We start from the raw sequence: 21,094 nt of genomic DNA, 5'->3' as shown, positions 1-21,094 counted from the left end.
AGATTGCATTTTAGCCTTTACTTTTCTCCATATATCTGATTGCATAGTAACAGGAATAATAATAAAAAAGGTAGTTTTAAAATGCTGTCCCGGTCAGGTCCTCTTATCAGGCAGTTTAAAAATATAGTTTAAAACAGTAGTGTCCCTTTGCATAATAACAATATATTATTTTCCCTGTGGTGCAAAGTGTAAATATTAGGCACTACACGTACACTTACAGCATTGGACTAACTCAGCCTCACAACGTAAGCTGTCTCCAGTCAACAAATCTCATACTGGAGCTATAAAACCAGGCAGACAGAGATTGTTCCAGACACTGTGAGTCATGAAATATAGACACCAGCATTCATTAGCACTGCCAGCCTGCTTGGCCTGACATTAGCTGGGTTCAGTGATCATTGGATTAGAATTTGGAAATCAGAGCTCTCTCCTGTCCGTATCGTCCTGAAAAACACTAATTCTGTACCCCCGGATAATGAAAATTTATAAATTCAACGTGCAAAAACACCAGATGAACAGGAATGGAGATTAACTGCCTCTCAGAATGCCACACAGAGGTGACATCAGAACAGTTATTAAATAGCAGAGTCCATCCAGGTCCACAGCCTGAGGTTTGCGTAGCCCTGGAGCCCCAGGCTGCTCATCAGGATCTGGTCTGCCACCTCCACAGGGGAAGATCACTGCTGGGAGGGCTGGTTAAGCTCTGGTCTGGTCCTCTGTTATCATCCAGACAGTGAATGCCAAAGCACTTGTCACAAGCTAGAGTGGGCAACCCAGAGAGATTCATATTGGACCCACTTGCTTTCTATACTTCTTAGAGAGAAGCTTGGGTGTGTCTGGATGCAATTCTCGTCCAAGAGCTGTGGTCATGAGGGCTGGTCCCACACAGCACTTCATTCATTGCATTTTCTTCCATGACAAAACACACTTGCATGGAATTTCACTACTAAGTTTATATTTCTGTTAAATTCTGAAAAATTAAAAAATAAGACATTTGATACTTTAAAAAATGCTGAGTTGCTTTGTTTAGCTCCTAGCTGATGCACATTCAGTGCTTCCTGAGGCCATAGACAATGGGCTGTGATAAGAGAGCAAAACTGAAAAACCAGGAGCAAATCAAAATTGTCATTTTACTTTCAGCCTCTACGTGACTTTTCTGTCTAAAGAAATTCTGTTGTTTTGCTGGGTTTTTTTTCCTTCTCTTGCAAAATTGAATTTTCCAGAAGCAGCTTTGATAATACTATCATGTCATCAGCAAGATGATTAGAAGTGAAACTCAGACATAAGTCCTTCAGTTGACAGAAACTGAGTGGGAGGGTTTGGAGCTTTTTTGCTTTTGTCCATGAATCAAAATTGACCAAATGCTTATTGGTTCCTCTCCTCTTTCCTCTGAGACAAAGAGCTGTGACAACACCTAGGGAGAGCTGTGATAACACCTAGGGACAGGCTGCTATACACATGCAAGACAGACATCTTGCAAGTAACAAGAAACTTTTCTTAGCTGCCTGTATTGTACTTCTTGTTACGTAGTGGAGATCAGATGGGTCAGTCTGGATTTAGGAAAAATGCTTCCTGTGGAGCAAGTTGTCAGGAATTCAGAAGGTATTTTGTCTTTTCTTTGCAGCCAGGCCATGGTCTGCCCACTGCAATCATGTGGCCATTCCTGGATGGGGCTTGGAGCTGCAGGGCCAGTGGCCAGGCTGTACTCTTCCCTGCTCCTGAAGTCATGGAAAAGTTTGGTCTCCTGAAGTGCTGCTAGTACTGTTCAGAAGCCCAGCTAAGTGACCTCATGGTCACACCCAACCATAAGCTCTAAGAAATACGTGGATTTTCCTTCTTTTTTCCTAAAGTAATTCTCTCTGTTTACCTACTCACTTACAAAATCATTACAGCCACTGCTGGATGTGTGTGTGTGTTACAGCACACTGGCTGAAGTGGCCCTTTTTTCTTCTGAACAGAGCCTTTGGTTATAGAATGGTTTAGGTTGGAAGGGACCTTGAAGATCATCTGGTTCCAGCCCCCCTGCCATGAGCAACCAACCTCCCACTAGACCAGGTTGCTCAAAGCCCCATCCAAAGGGGGAGCCTCACGCCTCTTTCAGTTTCTAGGGCTTTGACCTTCTAAACATTCCCTTTCCTCATTATCCAAAAAAGCAGAAAGACATCACACTGCCTGCTAAAGATGTATTTATCACATTTCCAAGTGAAAGTGTTGTACTACTGCTCTTCTGAATCTGTGCCTGGGCATTTCATTACTGGCTTGAGCCTTAAAAGTGCTCCACAGGCAAGGTGAGACTCCCCAAGTGTGTCTGCCCCTCAGAACAGCTGCTCAGGGTTTCTGTATCTGAAAATACCAGGTAATAGCTGGAAAATCCTGCAGTTCTGGGCAAGTGATAAAAACTTATATAATCAAGATACCGTTTGCATGCATTCTGTTTGGGTTTTTTTATTTCAGTGGACAAGGGTTTAGTAGGATTTTTTGCCTTTTCAGTAATATAAAATAAACCAAAACCCTCTGACAAGCTAAGAGAAGTCTGAAAAAATAAGTCTAGTTAGATATGAAGTAAACCTTTGGTCTATCATTACAGTAAAAACAACATTTTCACTTTCTTCTCAGATGGACTGCAGGAAAAATAACAGGAAAAAATAAATGGAGAGTAGCAAAAATAGCAATCTGGATAATGAAGTTACTACAGAGAAACACAAGACTAGTTCAGCTTGGGAGGGCTTGATATCTGATCACAATGTTTCTAAGTTAGGCTTATAGATCTTCTACCAAAAGGTACAAACCACGTGAGGCTACTGGGGTGAAGAGGTGATACCTATAAGAAATTAGGACCTAGAGGAGGATACAGATCATCCCATCATTCCAGCCCAGCAAGCCCACTCATTCTTGATCTAGTAGACTGAGTAATGCAGTCTGGTGATATGAAAAAGTAAAAATAAAAAAAAAATCTTAGGTCATTATACTTTAAAGAGTATGTTCAGTGTTTCTTATGCAGGAATTGCAAATTGATAGTAAGAAAAAAAATGTAACTCTGGGTAGCCAGGTGCTGCAGCAGGCTGCCCAGAGGGGCAGATATTCACCACTTGACTGGACATGGCTCTGAGCAAGCTGATGTAGTTGAGTTTGGTTTCATCAAGGGACTGGACAAGATGTCTGCTGGAGGTTCTTACCAGTCAACATGAGAATGTGATCTTTATGAATTCCCTTTGTAAAAGGAGCCAGTGTAACTTTAGGTTTTCAAGAGAATAATACAATAATTTTATTACATAGGTCCCTGGTTATTTCTTTGACTGTGATTGTCTGAGCTCAGGCATCCTGCAAAACTGTTTATTTAATACAATTTTATAGGAAGGCTTGACTAAATGATCTTGTTAAGTTGAAAAGGGTTTCTGTTGCTTTGATATATTGGTTTATTGGGTTACTTTGTCATCTGTGTGCTTTCATATGGCTGGATGGATACCATTACAGGATTTTTCAGTTAAATGAAGATGCCTAGACCCGCTCAGCATTTATTCTTTAAATCTACATAAATAATTATTCATACCAGAGCACAAAATATATTGAAAGAAAATGGTTCAGCTAGCAGAACTTGTTTTTTACAGACAAATATATACCAAATTTTTGGCTCACCCTGAACCCACTCTTCCACTTGTCAAGTTTCCTGAGTAATTAGGAGACAGGCAGACATGCATCTCTGCAGGAAGGAAAAAAACAACACTCTCACTACAAGGACATGCAGTCAGCTGGTGTATCTCAGCTAGGAATGATTTCTGGCTGTGTGAGCACTCTGTGTCCCATACACAGCTTAAGCCACTCCTGACCTAGGGAGGACAAATTCTAAACTCTCACAAGCTTCTCATATATGCGTGGCTTAACATTTAAAAGGCAGTCAAGCATTTTAGACTCCCAGGAATTTAGAATTTGCAAATGCTCTGTAGGCACTCTGTCCTGTTCTGATTTTTGGTGTGAATCTCTATGATCTGTAGGAGACCTAAATATATGTATCTCTGCTCCACATTGTTAATATAGGAGAAAAAATTGGTGGAGTTGACTGGACAGAGTAAGCTGAAGGCTGTGGTTGGAGTCATAGAGGTAGAGCAGAGAGATGTTCCCGTGGCACTTGCACAATCAGGAATCACTCTTAGTTGAAATACACCAACTAACTGCACCTCTTTGTAGTGTGAATGGTGTCCCTCTGCTGCCAGCTGAGTGTCATGTTTGCCTCTTCCCTCATTGTGGGACATTGCAGTCCTGTTCATTGGGATCTTCCATACAACCACTGAAGGATAGGACTTTGGATATTGAAGCTGCAGAAAAGTGACTCTAACTGAGTGGCTAATGAAGGGATCTCCATGGCTGCTTCTCCAACCATGAAGCATACGGTCAGTGTTTGGGAGTATGTGCTCATGATCATCTCTGATCAAACTACCCACATAGATCATGGAATCATAGAATTGTTTGGGTTGGAAGGGCCCTTTATAAACCATTGAGCCCAACCCCTCTGCTGTGGGCAGGGACATCTTCCACTGGATCAGATTGCTAAAATCCCCACCCAACCTGGCCTTGAACACTCAAGTGAGTTCCTACAGGATCACCTGTGAAAGGAATCTGCTCTGCTAAAGCAAAATATGAGTTATTATTCTGCCTGTAATGTGTCTTAAAAATGCAAACTTGTTTCACACTAATTTCTGAGGGGGTTGATTTTGGCAAAGAGTGCAAGCCACTGTAAGATGTTGGAAAGTAAAAGCACCTTCGTGTGTTGTTTCAAACAGACAAGCAGCAGCTTTAATGTGTTTAAGAAGCTCAAAGGGCAGTTTTTTCCCCATATGGAAAATTAAGCAATCGCTTTGTGTATTTAACACTCTGCACAAGCATAATAGTTGTTCCAGAACCTTCGCAAGTGAGCATTTAATAAAATAAGTCATTATCAAACCAGAAATATTATTGTTGCCAAAGCAATGTATAAGCACAGCACTGGCACACAGAAGCCAGACGGGTGAGCAGCAGCGACTTCCTCACAAACATCCCAGGAGAGGTGGGTCCTGCTCTGTGCACACAAGATGCCACTGCTGGTCTGTTTAGCACCACTACATAGTCCCAACTTCAGAATACTTTGATGCTCAGAGGAAATTATATAGCCCTCTTTCCAATTACAGTGATTATGAGATAAAAGGCCCTGAAAATAGAGGAAAATGAGTCACATCGCTGGGTTTTGACTGGAGGGACTCAGGCAGAATAAAGCCTCATTTTTTAGAAGTCAGTGTTACGTCTTGCTTTAGGTGACTGTGAGAGCTGTTCTGTTCTCAAAGCAGCGTGTGATATAAAGCCACAAGCTGTGTGTTGCACTCACCGCAGCAAGGCCCAGGGGTTGGCAAAGTGCAAATCTGCTCTTTGCTTTTAAACATTTAGAAATCTAAAGTCTACTAGGAAATAGGTGAATACCCCACTCCTCCCTCCCGGACTTCAGATTTTGTGCTGCTTTTATGTCGACATCATAGGGATGAGCAGAGAACCCCATGGAGAGAGGATGTAGGTATTGCCATAAATCCATTAAACCCAGGAACTTCTCCTTGTCATTTGAACTCTCCAAGGTGGAATTCTTCTTTTGCAATCTTACATGCTTCTGCCATCAGGTCCAGGTCTGTTAGTACTGCTGCCTAACAACAAGAAAGGGCACTTCAGATTCCAGCAAGCACACAACTTATTTAGATTAAGGAAGACAAGAATGATGGTGTGGTATAAAATGGAACACCCTCAAGCTTAAGTGCAGTGATTGATTTTTAGAAGTAAGTTTAATACTAACAATGTATTATGTTGGGATAATACGGTGTATTCCATTTCCTTCCTTGTTACTGGGAGAAAACTATAGGAAATTAACAGAATTTTCTCTGCAGTGGTGATATTTATGATTCAGCTCATAGTTCCCAACACAAGCCATACTTCCACTGATGTCAACTGTAAGGTTTCAGTAAAGACCAAAACCCAGCTCTTAGTTAAAGGAGTAAATCAAATTAGAGAAAGAGACCTAGATCTTGGTATAATGAAGAAATTTTAAAAAATGTCTTGTCTTTACGCCATTAGGAGATTATTCCAAGAAGTTTAATGAGCCCTGGCATCTGTGACTGCTTAGATTTCTGTGGTAGCTGGGAAGGGTTTGGGCATTATAAGGTGGCCCAGGCTTTTAAATACTGTTGTTATGCTTAACATTTTTTGAAATTAGATCATGAATATATATGGGTTTGTTCAGGACAGCTTATTCTTTCTTGCTCATTTTCCTAAATGGAGTGTTTTAAAGATATTATTCTGTATTTCACTATATCTAAAGGTATTAAATTACTTCTGTGTTCATCAGCCTACTGAATGAAGGCATCATAAGTAAGTATATTAACTGGTATTTGTAATTTTTAGTCCTTTTGTACCATTTCTCCTACAGCCATCATAGGTAGGTCTAGTACAATCCACATAAATTACATTCAGGAACCATAACATTTCCACTTAGAATACCTTTTTCTAATGAAAAGAAAAAAAACAAAACAACAAAAAAACGTGCAGTTTGTTGTCATATCCAGTGTTCTGGTAACATGTGAGACTTAATAGTATTTAGTGACAGCAAAGAAACTGGAATCCCTATGGAAGGCCAGTATCCCATAGATTTTTCATCTATATCATGAAAGGGAAGGTTGCTGCCATAATAATTGTGTTATTGTGCTTTGAAATCTATATTGGAGGATTTGTAGATAGTACTTTGTTCATGTGGAATAATAAAAAATTTTAGAGGTAGCCAGGGGTTATTAAGAGGCTTTCTTGAGTGATGTGATGAGTTCCTTTTACTCATGTATTGCAGCAGTATATTTGCATTACTATATTTGAGTGGCCCTTTTCCCTGAAGAACTCCTTTAATTCTCTGTTACTGGCCACATACTGCTGAAAAACAAATCTAAAACCAAAGCAAAATCCAGTAGATAATATACTGCTGGAGAAAAGTAGGAGAAGTATGGACATCAGTTTATGTTCCAAAGCTCTTCAATAGGGTGGGATATTTTAGGTTAAAATGCACAGCTGATCAGTGGGTGCAGCTTGCAGTATCAACCTGCCATAGTCATGTTGGGCTGGCTGTCAATTCCAAACCTTGCTAGTAGTTAAATCCCAATTATTTTATTAAGATAGGCCAAGTAGACTCCTGAATTAAATTATTAAATTTTCAATAGACTTTGCCTTCATCCTTACCTTCAATCAAGACATAAAACAACATTGAAATATCCTCATTGATCATAAATTACAGACACGATTTAAATGTTGAGTCTGGACTTAAGTATAATAATGGTTTTTAGACACAATCACTTGGCTTCCAGAAGTGTCATCTTAGAAGATGTACCAGCATGTCCAGAGAGAACATTTATCTAATTACATGCTAACTCCCATACCAGACCCAGGAATTGTTTAGGAAATTGTTATATTTACCCAGGCCAAAAGGATGCTAGTGGCAGTCCTCACTATTTAATGGCATAGACCATCAGGAGCCATCAAGAGTAATATTGCCATTCCCTGGCACAGTCTGATTTACTGGGGGTAGAGCTGAGTCTCACTGAGTGGATGAACTCCAGAAGTTAGACAGGGTTTTTTTCCCAACCCAGTATGGTTTCTACTTAGTTTTAGCTTCCAGTGGCAATGTTGGCCACTGATGGGTGATTAGATAATGAAGGTGAGTGATGTCTGGCCCCATTACCATCAATCTTGCCTTAGCTTCTGCAGAGCCAGAACAAAGGGGAGACTCTTACTTACAGCATAAAAAACTACCCAGCAGTTCTACAGTTCTGTTCCTTTGATTTTGCTCTCTTACCTCAAAAAAACCCAACCAACCAAACAAACAAAAACCAACCAAACCAAACAACCCCACCAAAATCTTGGTAGTGGCAATGTCTCTGTTTTAAAATCTGAATACCTGAAAAGCTGATTTTGAAGTAGGTTATGTTGATGATTGCCAGAACACATTTCTTTCTTACATATCTTCACATTTCTTATATGAAGGATTATTTTCCTGGTTAGCAAGAGATCTGAGTTCAGTGTGTTAGCAAACAAGTCTACAGAAAAAAGGTTGAGTGTTTGCCTTTGCCCTAGATTGTGGAGAATGTTGGAATAAATTGACTGCAACGGAAATATGGTTTTACAAAAGAGATTATACAGTGGTTTTCATTTCTTCAGCTTCATACTGTAGTTCTTTTAATTTTCCATTGCATTATAGTGAAGTTTTTATCTTAATTTTCTGTATGTTCTTAAAGAAGATACAACTGCTGCAGTAAGTGCATAGTGGTAAATGCAGCATGCTTTCTATTCATACTTTAAGTTAATTTTCTTGGGAAATGACAGTGGTGAAGCAAAGGTTGCTAGTTTGGTTTTGTTTTCTTGTCTTTTAAGCTGATGTGCTTGCTCAAGGCAGAATGATGCCTGCTTTATAGATCCCTGGAGAATTTTACCTTGATGGGGTTTTTTTGTTTAGGGTGGAATGTATTATCAGATGTGCATTTAATGACACTTTGTTTTGGTGTCTCAAAGGTATCTGAGCTATTTCTTTTGCTTGGTTTTGATTACGTCTCCTGTTACAGCCTTTTCATTCCTTTGTCAATATAAGCCAAACACAATCAACTTAGCAGACACTGCTAAAAATAGGACTTCTTAAAGCTATGAGAGAAAAAGTAAATTTAGGTTGACAACACCTTTTTTGACCCGCAAACTTTAACTCTCTCATACTTGATGAAGTGTTCTAATTTTTACAATAAACAGGACAGGAATAAACATCTTGTCAGGGAATGAAAAATAAAATATTGTTTAAACAAAATCTATTCATTATAGCCTACCAAATCTCACCTTTTGAAATCAGTTGCTGCAAAGTTCATTTCTTAAAAACAACATGAAATTCAGTTTGAATAGGCATTTTTCTGAAAAATGTAACAATCCAAAGAAAAAATATATTAAAACATTACATTGCCACAAAGTTATTTGTTTATCTCAAAAAATGTTTTTAAAGTTTAGTGCCCAATTTTGTTTCACAGTTTAGGTCTTTACCTCTCCACAGATAGGGCTCTGGTGTTTTCAGGGTAGCTTGGCATCAAACCCTTAATGTTCTGCACTATTCCTCTTGAAGAAAAGGTTGAAGTGCAAGTCATTTTAAAGAAATCCTAAAGGAAAAATTTATGAGATTTTTCTATGGAAAAGCACTTATTCTCCAAGCAGCTTTTGTCAAACATTTTTAACAAATTGTAATAACCTTTGTCATATCTCATTTTCTTGCATAAACAAGTCACATTGAAACTATAAATGATGGAAAATTTAATCCACATGGCTTGTACTATCAAAACTGCTAAACTGTATTCTTTTCCACCATGTCAGCAGTGCATTATCTGTTTTATAGAAATGTCAAAAAGATTGCTTTTTAAGGGGGATGCACAGGATCTGCCTCAATGTCCTCCTCACGCCTGCTCGAGCCAACATTTTCACTTTCAGTTCATCCTGAAGCGAGGAAAATGCTCTGGCATTTGTCTTTCCATATCCTATTGAAGAGAATATTTCCACCCAGCTTCATGAAGTGTCTGCTCAGAGATACTGGGACACACTCTGAGGCTGAGGGGAGCTGCCAGGGTTCTTCTGCCTCCCTGCCTTGAGATGCACGTCTGCTCTGGGACACAGTGCAAGTAAACCAGTTCTCAGGCCAGCAATACTTTCTTCTCTCTGGGAATGTAGTCCCTTCCAAATTGTGTGTAGAGCTGAGAACGGTCCCTGTCCCTCCATGAGGCACTGAAGTCTCCCTTTCCCACAGACCAAGAGGGCTGAGTGTGCTAACAGCATCTAACCAAGGCAGGGAACTCATGTAGGACAACCTGCTTATCAAATATCTGCTGCTGGGCTTTTTGTGAGAACTGTGCACCAAAGCTAATAGTCCCAGTGAAAGTATAGCAGTCTCTTTCCTTCCTTTCTTTATAGGGTTTTTACTGGGTATTGTAGCCATTTATCTAAACCTGTGATGGACCTATTTGTGCAATGCATCCAATATAATCTTCAGCATGTTTATTTATATAATGCCTCACGCAGAATTTAAGCATTCAGGAATTTAAAAATCATTTAAAGGTGATACTTGGGTACCCAGTAAGACAGTGGTCACTGTTACAAAACATGGGTACTGCTCCTGCAGGAATTATTTACGGAAGGGCCCTAATATCTCTCTGCAAATATCTCTTTGCTATCTCTCATGAACACAAAAAACTTTCTGTAAGTTTGCAGGCAAGTGCAGTAGTTCTGACTTGGGACCTGTGGAAAAAGAGCTGCTTCTTGGTTGTAGTTAAGGTTGTCAGACATTTTCTACCTTCCTTACAAAATCCAGGATAATGGCACTGCCCATGGTTTGTGAACAGTTTTGGTAATAAAACTGAATGTTCTTGCATTTATGGGGATTAAATCAGACCTCAAATAATAGTGGAACATAACTCTGGTGGTCTAATCGCTTAATTATGTCACTTTAACAGTGATATATTTTTATTATTTACAGAAGAGGTCATAAAACTCTCCTTAGATGTTTAACTTTTGATTGTTTTTATTCTAGTAGTAAATTATGGAGCAAAATAGTTTCTCTGCATGTGTTACTTATGCTTGTGATATTCTCTGAGTAATGTTTTAACTATTTCTTTAAGCTGAACATCCTTTTCCATAAGAACAGCCCTTCAATAACAAACTATAGTAAAATTCTGCTGGAAATTAAATAAATGTAGAATTGCTTGTTCCTAATTAACCAGTAGGAAAAGTTTATGAGAAGCAGATTGAATAAATATCAAAGCTTCTGAGGTATACTATCTTTCATTAATTGGCTTTTCTCCAATTAGTGTATGCTTTTAGAAGCAGGGGAGTAAGATGAAAGGATCTGCATCAAAACTGATTACTGCTGAAACAAAATGGAAGTTGCTGCTTTTGATAAAATTCAGGAATATGCCAGTGCCTGAATAATTTTATAAGTTACTGCCTAAGGCATATGTTTTTCTGTCTGATACTGCATGCATGAGGAAAGAGCATCTGGTTTTTTCAGCCTGAACAAATATATAAAGCAGACTGAAGCACTAGAGGCCAAATATAAATGCTGTGTGCTTTGCTTTGTACTTTACCTACAGCAGCATCCTCTTACATAGCATGTATCATTGAACACAGTTGAAATGCTGTCATTTGAAAATACTTTTTTCTCTATTGAAGGTTATAAAATTGCTCTCCAGGGCTTAATGTAATCTTCTACATTCCATCAGTCACTCGAGAAATAGCTCGTTATAGGAAAGAGCAACTTCTGGTACATTTTGACCACTGTGGTGTTTGAAACTTGGGGATTTATTTTTGCTGGACAGATCCTTGTTTCACATCCAGCCAGGTGAAACACATTGCTGTACCAACCTGTACTTGCTGGGAAAAAAAAGAGAGGGGCTTTCATTGCCTGGCCTGAGTAAGCAGATTACATTTTTTAAAAAGTGAATCCTGACTATTGATTTAATTTGAAGAGAGTCACATGAGTAGTAAATAAGCTGCAGAAAATAGTCCAGGACACTTCATCATTTGACTTTTATTGATAGTGTAGCATTTTACAGCTCCTAAAAGTAAGCTTTTAGTTTTGCCGGGCTAGTAGGACCATGTTTCTCCCCTTCTCCAAAGTAGTTACAGGCTCATTTTAGGCTTCATGTCATGAATGGCAGCAGAAAAAGTGTTCAGTGTTGGAGGGAGGAATGAGGGATAGAAGGGCAAGATTCAGATGTGTGGGTGGATAAATGCAAACTTTATTATTTTGTTCTTTAATAATAATAATTAACAACAATACTTCGTCCCTTTTAGTTTCTGGAAAAATACCTTTCCAATGTTCATACATATGGCTGTGAAGATTGTATGTTCCATGGATAATTTGCAGAATTATGTCTACCAGGTGCTAATCCAAACTGCACCTGGCCTTCCTGAATATTTACCTTTATTTTGATTAATACACTGCTTAGCTGTACCGGTTCCCTCTCCTGACTCACTTTTCCCATCTATCAGGAATTAGCACTTTGCCCACAGTGATCTCCTAAATCACAGTCCTGAGGAACTGTGGCAAAGGGAGTGGTGGGTGTGTGGAGGACAGTGTTGTGCCTGCAGGACTAGGCTGGGACTTAAAAGATTCAGGTTTATTCCACACGTGAAGACTTTCTTTGTAGCCCTAGGCAAGTCCCTTACCTTTCCTGTGCAGAGCTCCCCAGCTGTGATACGGGAAAAACAAGCTTTCTTTTTTTTTTCCCTCTGAGTCTGTTTTCTATAAATATGCTATAATAGATCTCTTCCAAGTGAAAACTTGCATTGTGTATTTGGACAAGACCCAGTACAAGTGGGCCTCTAATTTACTTGGTATTACTGGAATACAACTAAACAAAAGCAATTTTTAATACCTAAACACAAAGGAAGCAAGAAAATACCATTTCAACTGATTCAGGACTAAAGAAATTTAGCAAAAAGAAATTGCATCCTTTTACCATAAATTCTTAGTCACTTCTTAATTTTTTTTGTGCCCTCTGTGCAAGGCTTAACAAGGATAAACCACATTTATGCCTATGCCAGTAGGATGTCATTATAGGGTGATTGTATCTGAAGACTAGCAGCTGAAACTACCAGTAATGTTCTGGGAGATTTGCCTTTATAAAAAACTGGGGAGAAGGAGAGAAAAATTGCTCACAAGGTGAATTTGTCACTGGAATGGGTTTTATTTCAAACCTTTAAGCATATATATGCTGATCTTTATCTTTCTTCAGTCTGAAGATAGACTGGGTGCTCTTTTATTTACTTTTTTTGGTAGAACTTATATTCAAGCTCCTACCAGATTCGATTTTCAGAGCAGAACTTCACCCCAGTAGTTGAGTTATATGCTACAAAATGTGCCTCAAATGTCTTATCACATTGCACATCATATTTTTTAATAGAAATTCTGAAAAAGTTGACTTAATTTTTGTCTAATGTACTGGATATATTACAGCACTGCTATATTACAGTAGCAGATTTGTATGTTATAAGGGAAAGACCAGTTTTATCCTGAAGCATCACTGAGGACAGATGCAATATTGTATTAAAGTTTGTATCCAGCAGTTATAATAATAGAAGAATTTAGGTAGGAAAAGTCATCTTCAGATCATGTAGTCCAACCTCCTGCTCAAAGCAGAGCTCACTTAAAGTCACACAGGGGTCTTTCCAGCCAAATTCTGAAAAACACCACGGACACGGATTTCACAGCGTTGCTGGGAAACTTCTTTTAGTGTTGAACCACCTTCCCTGGGACTTTTTCCTTAGAGCTAATCATAATTTTCTTTCCTGCACATTAAGGCCTTCTTTATGACCACAATTAGGTAGCTAAGGACAGCAGTTAGAGACTCCTCCTGTTCAGGCTGGACAAACCCAGGTCCTCCACTGGGCTTGCTTCAGGCTGTCCATCTGTCTCTCGTGCTGGAAGTCCCAAACTGGGCATGGCACTCCAGGTGTGGCCTTTCAGATGCCACACAGTGGGACCAAATCACTTCCCTTAACCTGCTGCTGGATAATTCTTGCTGGTACAGCTCAGCATGTGGCTGGGTTTCATTGCCATGAGAGCACAGTGCTGTGGGATGTTCATCTTGGCCACCAGAACATCCCCCCCACACGTGCATCCTCAGTACTTTTCTTAAAAGCTTAAATTCTGTGCCTTCAGAATTACTCTGTAATAAAAGATAATACTGAAGGGCATATGCACCCCCTACACATTTATATGCTTTTTCCTTTAATCCCTGGAAGAGGTCTGTGTACCTTTTGTACCAGGGAGGAGCCAGTTGTAGTTTCTAGCAAATATATATCTTCAATAATTACAGTATCTATTCATGTTGCGTTAGAGCATCTGCTAACAGGAGCCCACCAATTCAGCCAAAAGCCAAAGGCCTGCCTTATATTGGTTGACTATTGCCCAGCATGCCTGGCAAGTGTTTTAAGATGGAAATTAGGAAAATACTGATGCAATCAATTTTTATTACTTCCAAAACCCAGTGCAAGAACTAAAAATATAGAACATGCACTGCCTTGTAGTCATTCAGTGTGCTGCCTGGCTGCTTAATAGTCAGTTCATGGTATTGTGGGTGAAATTAACTTCTCTTCTGATCCAATTCATAGATGGGTTCAACAGCACAGTGGTATTACTACTGGTGAAGCAGTAAAATAGGAAAAGATATTCCTTATCTTTCATAGTATGGTCCTCAGAGCAATACCAGCTCTGCAGGCTCATGTTTGCAAACACCTCGTGTGCTGCATGCTGTAGGGATCAGACATGGGATATCCAAGGATTTCCACAGTGATACCAGGTCCTCATAAAGAAATTGGGCAGCATGTTGGTTCTTTGCTTTGCCTACATATATTTGTCAGTACCATGAAACATGCAAGCTCACACAAGCTGAAAACTGAAGTGATATTCTCCCAGCTGTAGTTGCATGACTTGTGTTAGACTTTCTTAATTCACCCCTTTCTTGTCACTTCTCCTGTGGACTTTATGATATTAAGTTTGTTCCCAGAATGGAGTCTGATCATTTAGGGCTGTGATGCTGTAACTCAGCTACCTCTCAGCTTCTGGTAGTTTGTATATGAAGGCTGTTGCTCAGTTGTTTCAGATGGGCACTTAGGTGCAATAAGTGTTTTAAGTCTTTGATAAACTTACATAGCAGGTATTTGTGATCAGTTGTGGAAGAAATGACTTTTCAGGCTGGGGAGAGGGCTGTCTCATTGGTGATCTTTCTTTAAAATCACTCAGATTATCTGGACTGCATAAAGGTACAGGATTGTGGTACCAAAAATAGTGTTAGTGTATATTGGGTTGTTTCTCTGAGAAAATCTTGTTTCTTGTGTTTGTTTCCATGAATTTTACCAGTGTGGCATAGAGCATGTAACAGGCTTTTCTGATGTCTTCAACCACGACTTAATTTTGTTCATTAAATTCCCTTCTATTAATGAAGACTGTTCATTGATAGTCTTCTATTAGTGTTGGTGAAGTAGGATCAATATAGATACTGGGTCAGGGTCCTGATAAATATTAACAATTATTAATATTCTTTCTTTTTCAGTTTTCTCCTTGTGTTTGGTTGCTTGATTTTGTCCGTGTTTTCTACTATTCCTGAACACACAAAACTAGCCTCTGGTTGTCTCTTCATTTTGGTAAGTGAAACTTCTAAATACAAGACAGTTTTACCAATAATTTTATATACAGTCAAATCCTCTCCAGCACCATGGAGAAAAGAGTATAATTCCTGAATGCTTTTTAAAAACAGATTTTTCATCAGAATGATGAAAAAATAATAAGATAGAGGATTCTACTATTTTTTTCTTTAAAAATCATACAGTAGATGTATGAATGTATTAATGAAGAACTATATTGCATTCCCCTCTTTGCTTGAGAATTACTGTGGTTTATAGCAGGTAGTTTTTCTACTACAGTTCAGCAGTGACTGAGCATGAAAGACCTTTGATACTGCTGCTGCCATTTATAAAATCAGTATGTAATAAGAGGCCCTTGTACTTAAAATAGGAAATAATTTTGGTATCTTAGAGACCAATTTGTGCTAGCTATTGGTAGATACTGACATTTTAGTGGCAGTTGCTGAAGTAGGATATGGTAGTTTGATCATTACTTCATAATATGTGCTTTTTTATTATATTTCACTCTCCTCTTTGCCTTTTGAGGTAGATATAAATGGCTTTAATTCCTAGAAGTGCTTAACATTTTTCGTGCATTGTATGGACAACACTTTATTCATCTGCTTTTTGATGGGCCATTTAGTTCTGCAAGTGGTGGCCTGAGGACAGGCAGTAGCGATCATTAAAATGTCACTATATACCCAGAGTTACCATGGTTATTGCAGTTCCATGTATACCGCAGACTGCGGCTCATTAGGTCCTGCCTCAGGTGAAGGTATTGTCAATAAATGCCAACATTTTAATTGTCATCACTGTATATATCTGAAAACCATGGTCTTCAGATCAGCTGCCAAATTAATTATGGTGTGAGCAGTCCAATAAGCATAATTATGGTGTGTGCTCTGTCACTGCAGCACAATGTGCCACTGCATCGAGATGCTAAAACTAAACTTTGAGAGCTGTCTAGCTGCAGATGTGTGCTGTTCTGCTCCATCTGATGATTTGTTAGCAGGGCTAATTAGGGCAAGTTGTGCTAAATGTAGAATTTTTCTTCCTAGCCATAATACCTTTTTTTCTTTTCCTGAAAAGAACATCAGGTGATGTTAAGCCAGCTAAAAATGATCAGATTTAATCCTTCACTCGTACCTCATCCCATTACTTGCATATCTGAACAGCACTTAGCAAATGAAAGTTTGTTTGAATGTTCTGCATCTAGTTATATTCTTGCAATTATTGAACTAATTGCAAAGATTTTCTGATATATAAAAAAGGAAAACTTTTTTAGTCTATTTCTAATAGCAGGTGCTTCTGTTACTGGTAATGTTTCCCTGTATACTTAGGCAACTTGGTTGCAGAAATACCACTTTTTCTAATGTAAAAGATGGATTTCCCATGAGCCACATATTATTTGATTGTGTTGGTGCACTTAGAACCAGCGATTCCTCAACTGGATGATAAACATATTCCCTGTGCTTTGCCAATGGCTCTCCCAGCAGCTTGAATGTGGAGGAATTCTGTTAAGTCCTTGTAGGGGTGGCCATTGGTGGAGTTGTTCTGCTCAGAGCCTTCTTCAGTAAACTGTGGTTCTTCCCTGCTGCTTTGACTTCAAAGATGGAATTTGTCCATTTGTACATCCCAGGGCATCCTCTTAATGCAGAATTGCCTGTAAGGAGGAAGATGGTTAATCCTTGAAGCACCAATGCAGCATTTCTCCTCTATAGCCTAGGGTGTTCAGCAAACCCTTAGCAAGACTAAATCTAGTGATGACAAATTTTATGGCTCCTGCTGTGGGTCTCTAATGGAGAAAAATACAAACACAGCAAAGTATGAAATTCCAGAGGCAGGCTAAAGCTGACTGGTTTGTTCCAGTGTGCTGTTGCATGATTTGGTCCTTCTCTGCATACTGAATCATTAGCTGATATTAGCAATGTTATCAAAGCAGGCTTTGCAACATTTCTACATTAACTCAGAAGAAGTTTTTTTGCCTGTGCCAACACATGAATGCAGTTAATAGAGTTTTTGCATCCTTTTCCTTGCGGTGATTCACACAACTCTTACAAAATGTGTCATTTAGTAGACAGTTGTATTAACTACCAGAGATCTGGTTTAATACTGTTTTGCTTCGTGCTTGAGATGGAAGATAAATGTTTATTTTCTAATGAAGTACCATAGAGATACAACAATCCGTAGAGCTGCCTGCTAGGTTTCTGTGAACTGTTTACTTCACAGATTTATTCCACATAGTCCCCCCTACAGCCATGTTAATTGGCTAAAAGCTAATGTAATGTTCCTTCAACTTAATACCTGACCTGCTGCCTGCATTGGTACCTGTGACTTTTGACATATTGCAGCTATTCATAATTACATAGGGAGGTTAAAGAGGGAAGTGTAGATGAGATGAGCAAACCTTTCCCTCTCAGAAAGGCCAGAGGAGCAGAGAAGATTTCTGCAATCAGTCAATTCCATTTATCTCCTTCAGCCTCACCTTGCAAAGGAGCAGAAAACATATTTCCTAATCACTGCATCCTAAATACTTCCTCAGAAGCATCCAACAGTGTGTGGTAGCTCCACGCAAATCTTTGTTTAGGAAAGCAATATTAGCTGAGGGCTCCTGCTCATCAGCAGAGGTTAATGGACTCGTCTGGACTGCAGAGACTCCCGAGTTCTGCTCCCAGAGCCATCAGAAACCTTTCCCCCTGCTTTGTGCTGGATCCAGCCAGGGCTTCACTCCTGGCATCTGCACAAGCACCACCCTATTCCCACGCACCTTCTGCTTATCAGGGGGCCTGGCAAGGGAAACAGGTTTAGTATTTCAATTTTTTGAAGCAGGTTTAGTATTTCAATTTTTTGCTAAGTCTGGTACAGCGTGTGTTACATTCAGCAATGTTGAATTGTTACATTAGTAATTCATTTGATTAGATTTTTGTCCAGAAATACTGGTGGTCTCCGGGGTGAAAACATCAGATAAAAACTTCTTGCAACTGCAATTATAATTATCCTTTAGCCTCATCTGTGCACACAACTTCTGGCACTGAAGTTGTAGCAATGATATACCCCAGACAGCCATTAGAATAAAATCCACTTCAACGTCAAAAAAAAGCCACAAGAAGCTTAAGAATCCGACCAACACAGCATGAAAATAATCTTTGGTGTATGGCTGATCTTCTACATGTACATTTGCTGGCAATTTATCAAATAATAAACACAAGGGAACTAAGACTGGAAAGGCAGAATCAAATCTTTTGGGGAAGATAGCCAAGAAAGACTATATCTGGAACTGGATTCATTCTCATCACCAAATTCCCTATGTTTTAAGATCATTTTAAACTAAAACTATGTGAATAACTCGTATATGTTTGCTTACTATTATTCAAGAAAATAAATAAAATATTTTTAGTTGACCCTCAAAGATTTGGCAAATCAAAAAGTGAAAAAAAACATCTTAAATCAGATTGAATGTTTCATTTGACCTGGCATAAGATATTAATAGTGTATTTGAGCAGTTTAGAACTTTTGGCTTTAAAAAATTGTAGGAAAGAAATGTAATTGTATTTGAAGTGACAAAGCACTCAATTTTTCTCATCATTTTAATTTCTCCTCAATTTAGAAAATTGCGAAACTCAGATGAATTTTAGCAGGACTGGTTTTGTCAAGTCTATTTTGGCTTTTTCTGTGAAAAATACAGGGATAGAAAGCTGTACCCAGTCTTTCAAGTAAAGACCTCTGAAATCACACTCCAGGAACACATGCTACAGGCAAATAAAGCTCTCAAAGACATAAAAGCAGATAGTGTGCTATAGATGAGCCTCGCTCCTTCATGTACTGTAGTCACTTAGATGAATCCAAGATACAGTCCAATAAGTGCTTCCAGCAATTAAGATCTCCCTAACACTTTTTATTTCTAATCTTTTCTCATAAAAGAAATGCAGAAAGAGGGTTAAAAAAAATGTAGGATATTACTACCCATAGCAGAAAATCACATATTTAATTTGTCTCTGCTCTAGGAGAGTGAATCCATCCATGGAGCTGTAATCAGACAAATCTGCTACAAAATTTTAAAGCTATGAAGAATGGATTTCTTAAATGGGAGATGGATAGTGCTTAATTAAAAAAGTAGCATTTTTCAGTTTGGATTTATTGTCCCAGGACATGAATCCTCTTGCAATACTTCAATAAAAGACCATCAGATACGAGCAGAGGACCAGATATATGGCTCTGTAGGACCAGCTATCAATGCATAAAAGGAAAAAATGCATGATCTTGATATATCAATTCTAGATAGATTTCTAATAAGGAGGTAGGGTATAGACCACATGCTAATTGCTGAGTGTTCTATGGAGAAAAACAGATTAATTGATCCCTGACCTAAAAAATCAGTGATTTTCAAATTTACTGGAACTTGTCAAAACTCAAAGTCAGTGTTTCTCAGGAACTACTGATTTTCATTGTTTACTTTCATCCTGAATCAAAACAAGGCTTTGTAATTTCGAAATTTCTGCATAAACATCTCTGAAAAATTATACCTTTTAAACATGCAAAACTGATGCTACTAAAGACAGAATGAGAGAGGGAAATGTAATGTTGACAAGGGCATGATTTCATGTTTTCAGTCATGGTTGGATTCATGTACACTAATATTATAATAAGGTGAAAATATGAGCATAAAACAATTCAACAATGTCATAATAAACTACCTGCTAATTTTGAAAGAATATATTTTTACCTTATAAAAATAAGTAATTTCACATTTTTGCTGATTAAACCAATACACTCCTATTATGTAAATCAATTTCAACAAATCAGGGCTGCTTGTTGTCAAACTTTGGACCAGATCTTGTTACAACTGCTTGAAAATCTTTGGGTGCAAACAGAAGAGGTCTCCCATTGGAAACGTAAATACTGGTTCCACTTTTCTGAAACTAAAAATTATTAGGCGAAAGTCTGACAGAAGGAAAAAATGTAAATTAAAAGATTAAGTTATTTAAAAACATAGCAGTAGATGTCCCTAAAGCTGTAATTCTGTCAGAACACAGTGTTAGTGCTACCAACCAACCAACCAAGCTCTAAAACAAATAAGCACACACTGTAGCTATGGAGAGAGGTGAAAAGAACTATAAAAATTATTTCATAACAAAGGGAGATGGCAAGACACATAAAACTGTAAAGCTGTCTATGAAAAATCTGTTGTCCAGATTGCTGAAGATGATAAAATACACTTCAAATACAGCAGAGAATAAAGACATTTCAATACTGTCATAACTTTATTGATATATTTCTGTACTTGATTACATTATCAGTAGCATTTTTCCCTTTTTATTTTCATTCTTCTTTTCCCTTCTATTTTTATTAAGCAGAAATAGCCTTTGTAAAGAGAAGAATGAAAAATCTCATATTGAAAAGGATGATTTTTCTCTCATAATTAAGAAATGAAATATAGTTCTACTGGGTAAGATTAAATAGTGTTGATGACTAAAGATTACTAAAACAGAATTATTATATCAGATCTGCAGTCAGGACAAAGAAAAATCCCATAAATTAATCACTGAAAGAAGACAGGATAACTATGTACAGTTGTCTCAGCTGCTATAGCATCCAATAGCAAACGCAGCAGAAGGAAAGGGAGTTTCATTGTGGCTGCCAGAGCATTTCCCAGGTAGGCAGGAACACCAGTCAGGTGCATGCCAAAAGGAAATCTCCTGTGCAATCACCAGATCACTGGAGTCATCACAAGTAAATGGCTGCTGGGTAAAATACCATCCATGAGATTATTTTCTGCTTCCTCTGAACAAACAGGGCGTGTATGGAGAGACAGGTGCTCCTCTGCTATGAAGAAAGATGGTTGGAAACAGCAAACTGACAAGCAGTGTTAACACAGCTCATAACTTGCTACAATTTAAAC

General features: G+C 38.4%; 1 protein-coding gene across 2 annotated transcripts in view; it reads left to right on the top strand.

Annotated features, from left to right (window-relative positions):
* KCNQ5 (potassium voltage-gated channel subfamily Q member 5) overlaps positions 1-21,094 on the top strand; it is a 274,997-nt gene that overhangs the window by 173,904 nt on the left and 79,999 nt on the right. For both annotated transcript variants that reach the window (XM_071741555.1, XM_071741554.1), the window contains exon 2: positions 15,126-15,216. In XM_071741555.1, coding sequence (XP_071597656.1) covers positions 15,126-15,216 — 91 coding nt within the window. The remainder of the gene's footprint in view (positions 1-15,125; positions 15,217-21,094) is intronic.

The sequence above is a fragment of the Heliangelus exortis genome, chromosome 3, assembly GCF_036169615.1.
Source record: "Heliangelus exortis chromosome 3, bHelExo1.hap1, whole genome shotgun sequence".
Lineage (NCBI taxonomy): Eukaryota > Metazoa > Chordata > Aves > Apodiformes > Trochilidae > Heliangelus > Heliangelus exortis.
The sequence above is the reverse complement of the archived record's forward strand: the minus strand, read 5'-3'. Positions and strand labels throughout refer to the sequence as shown.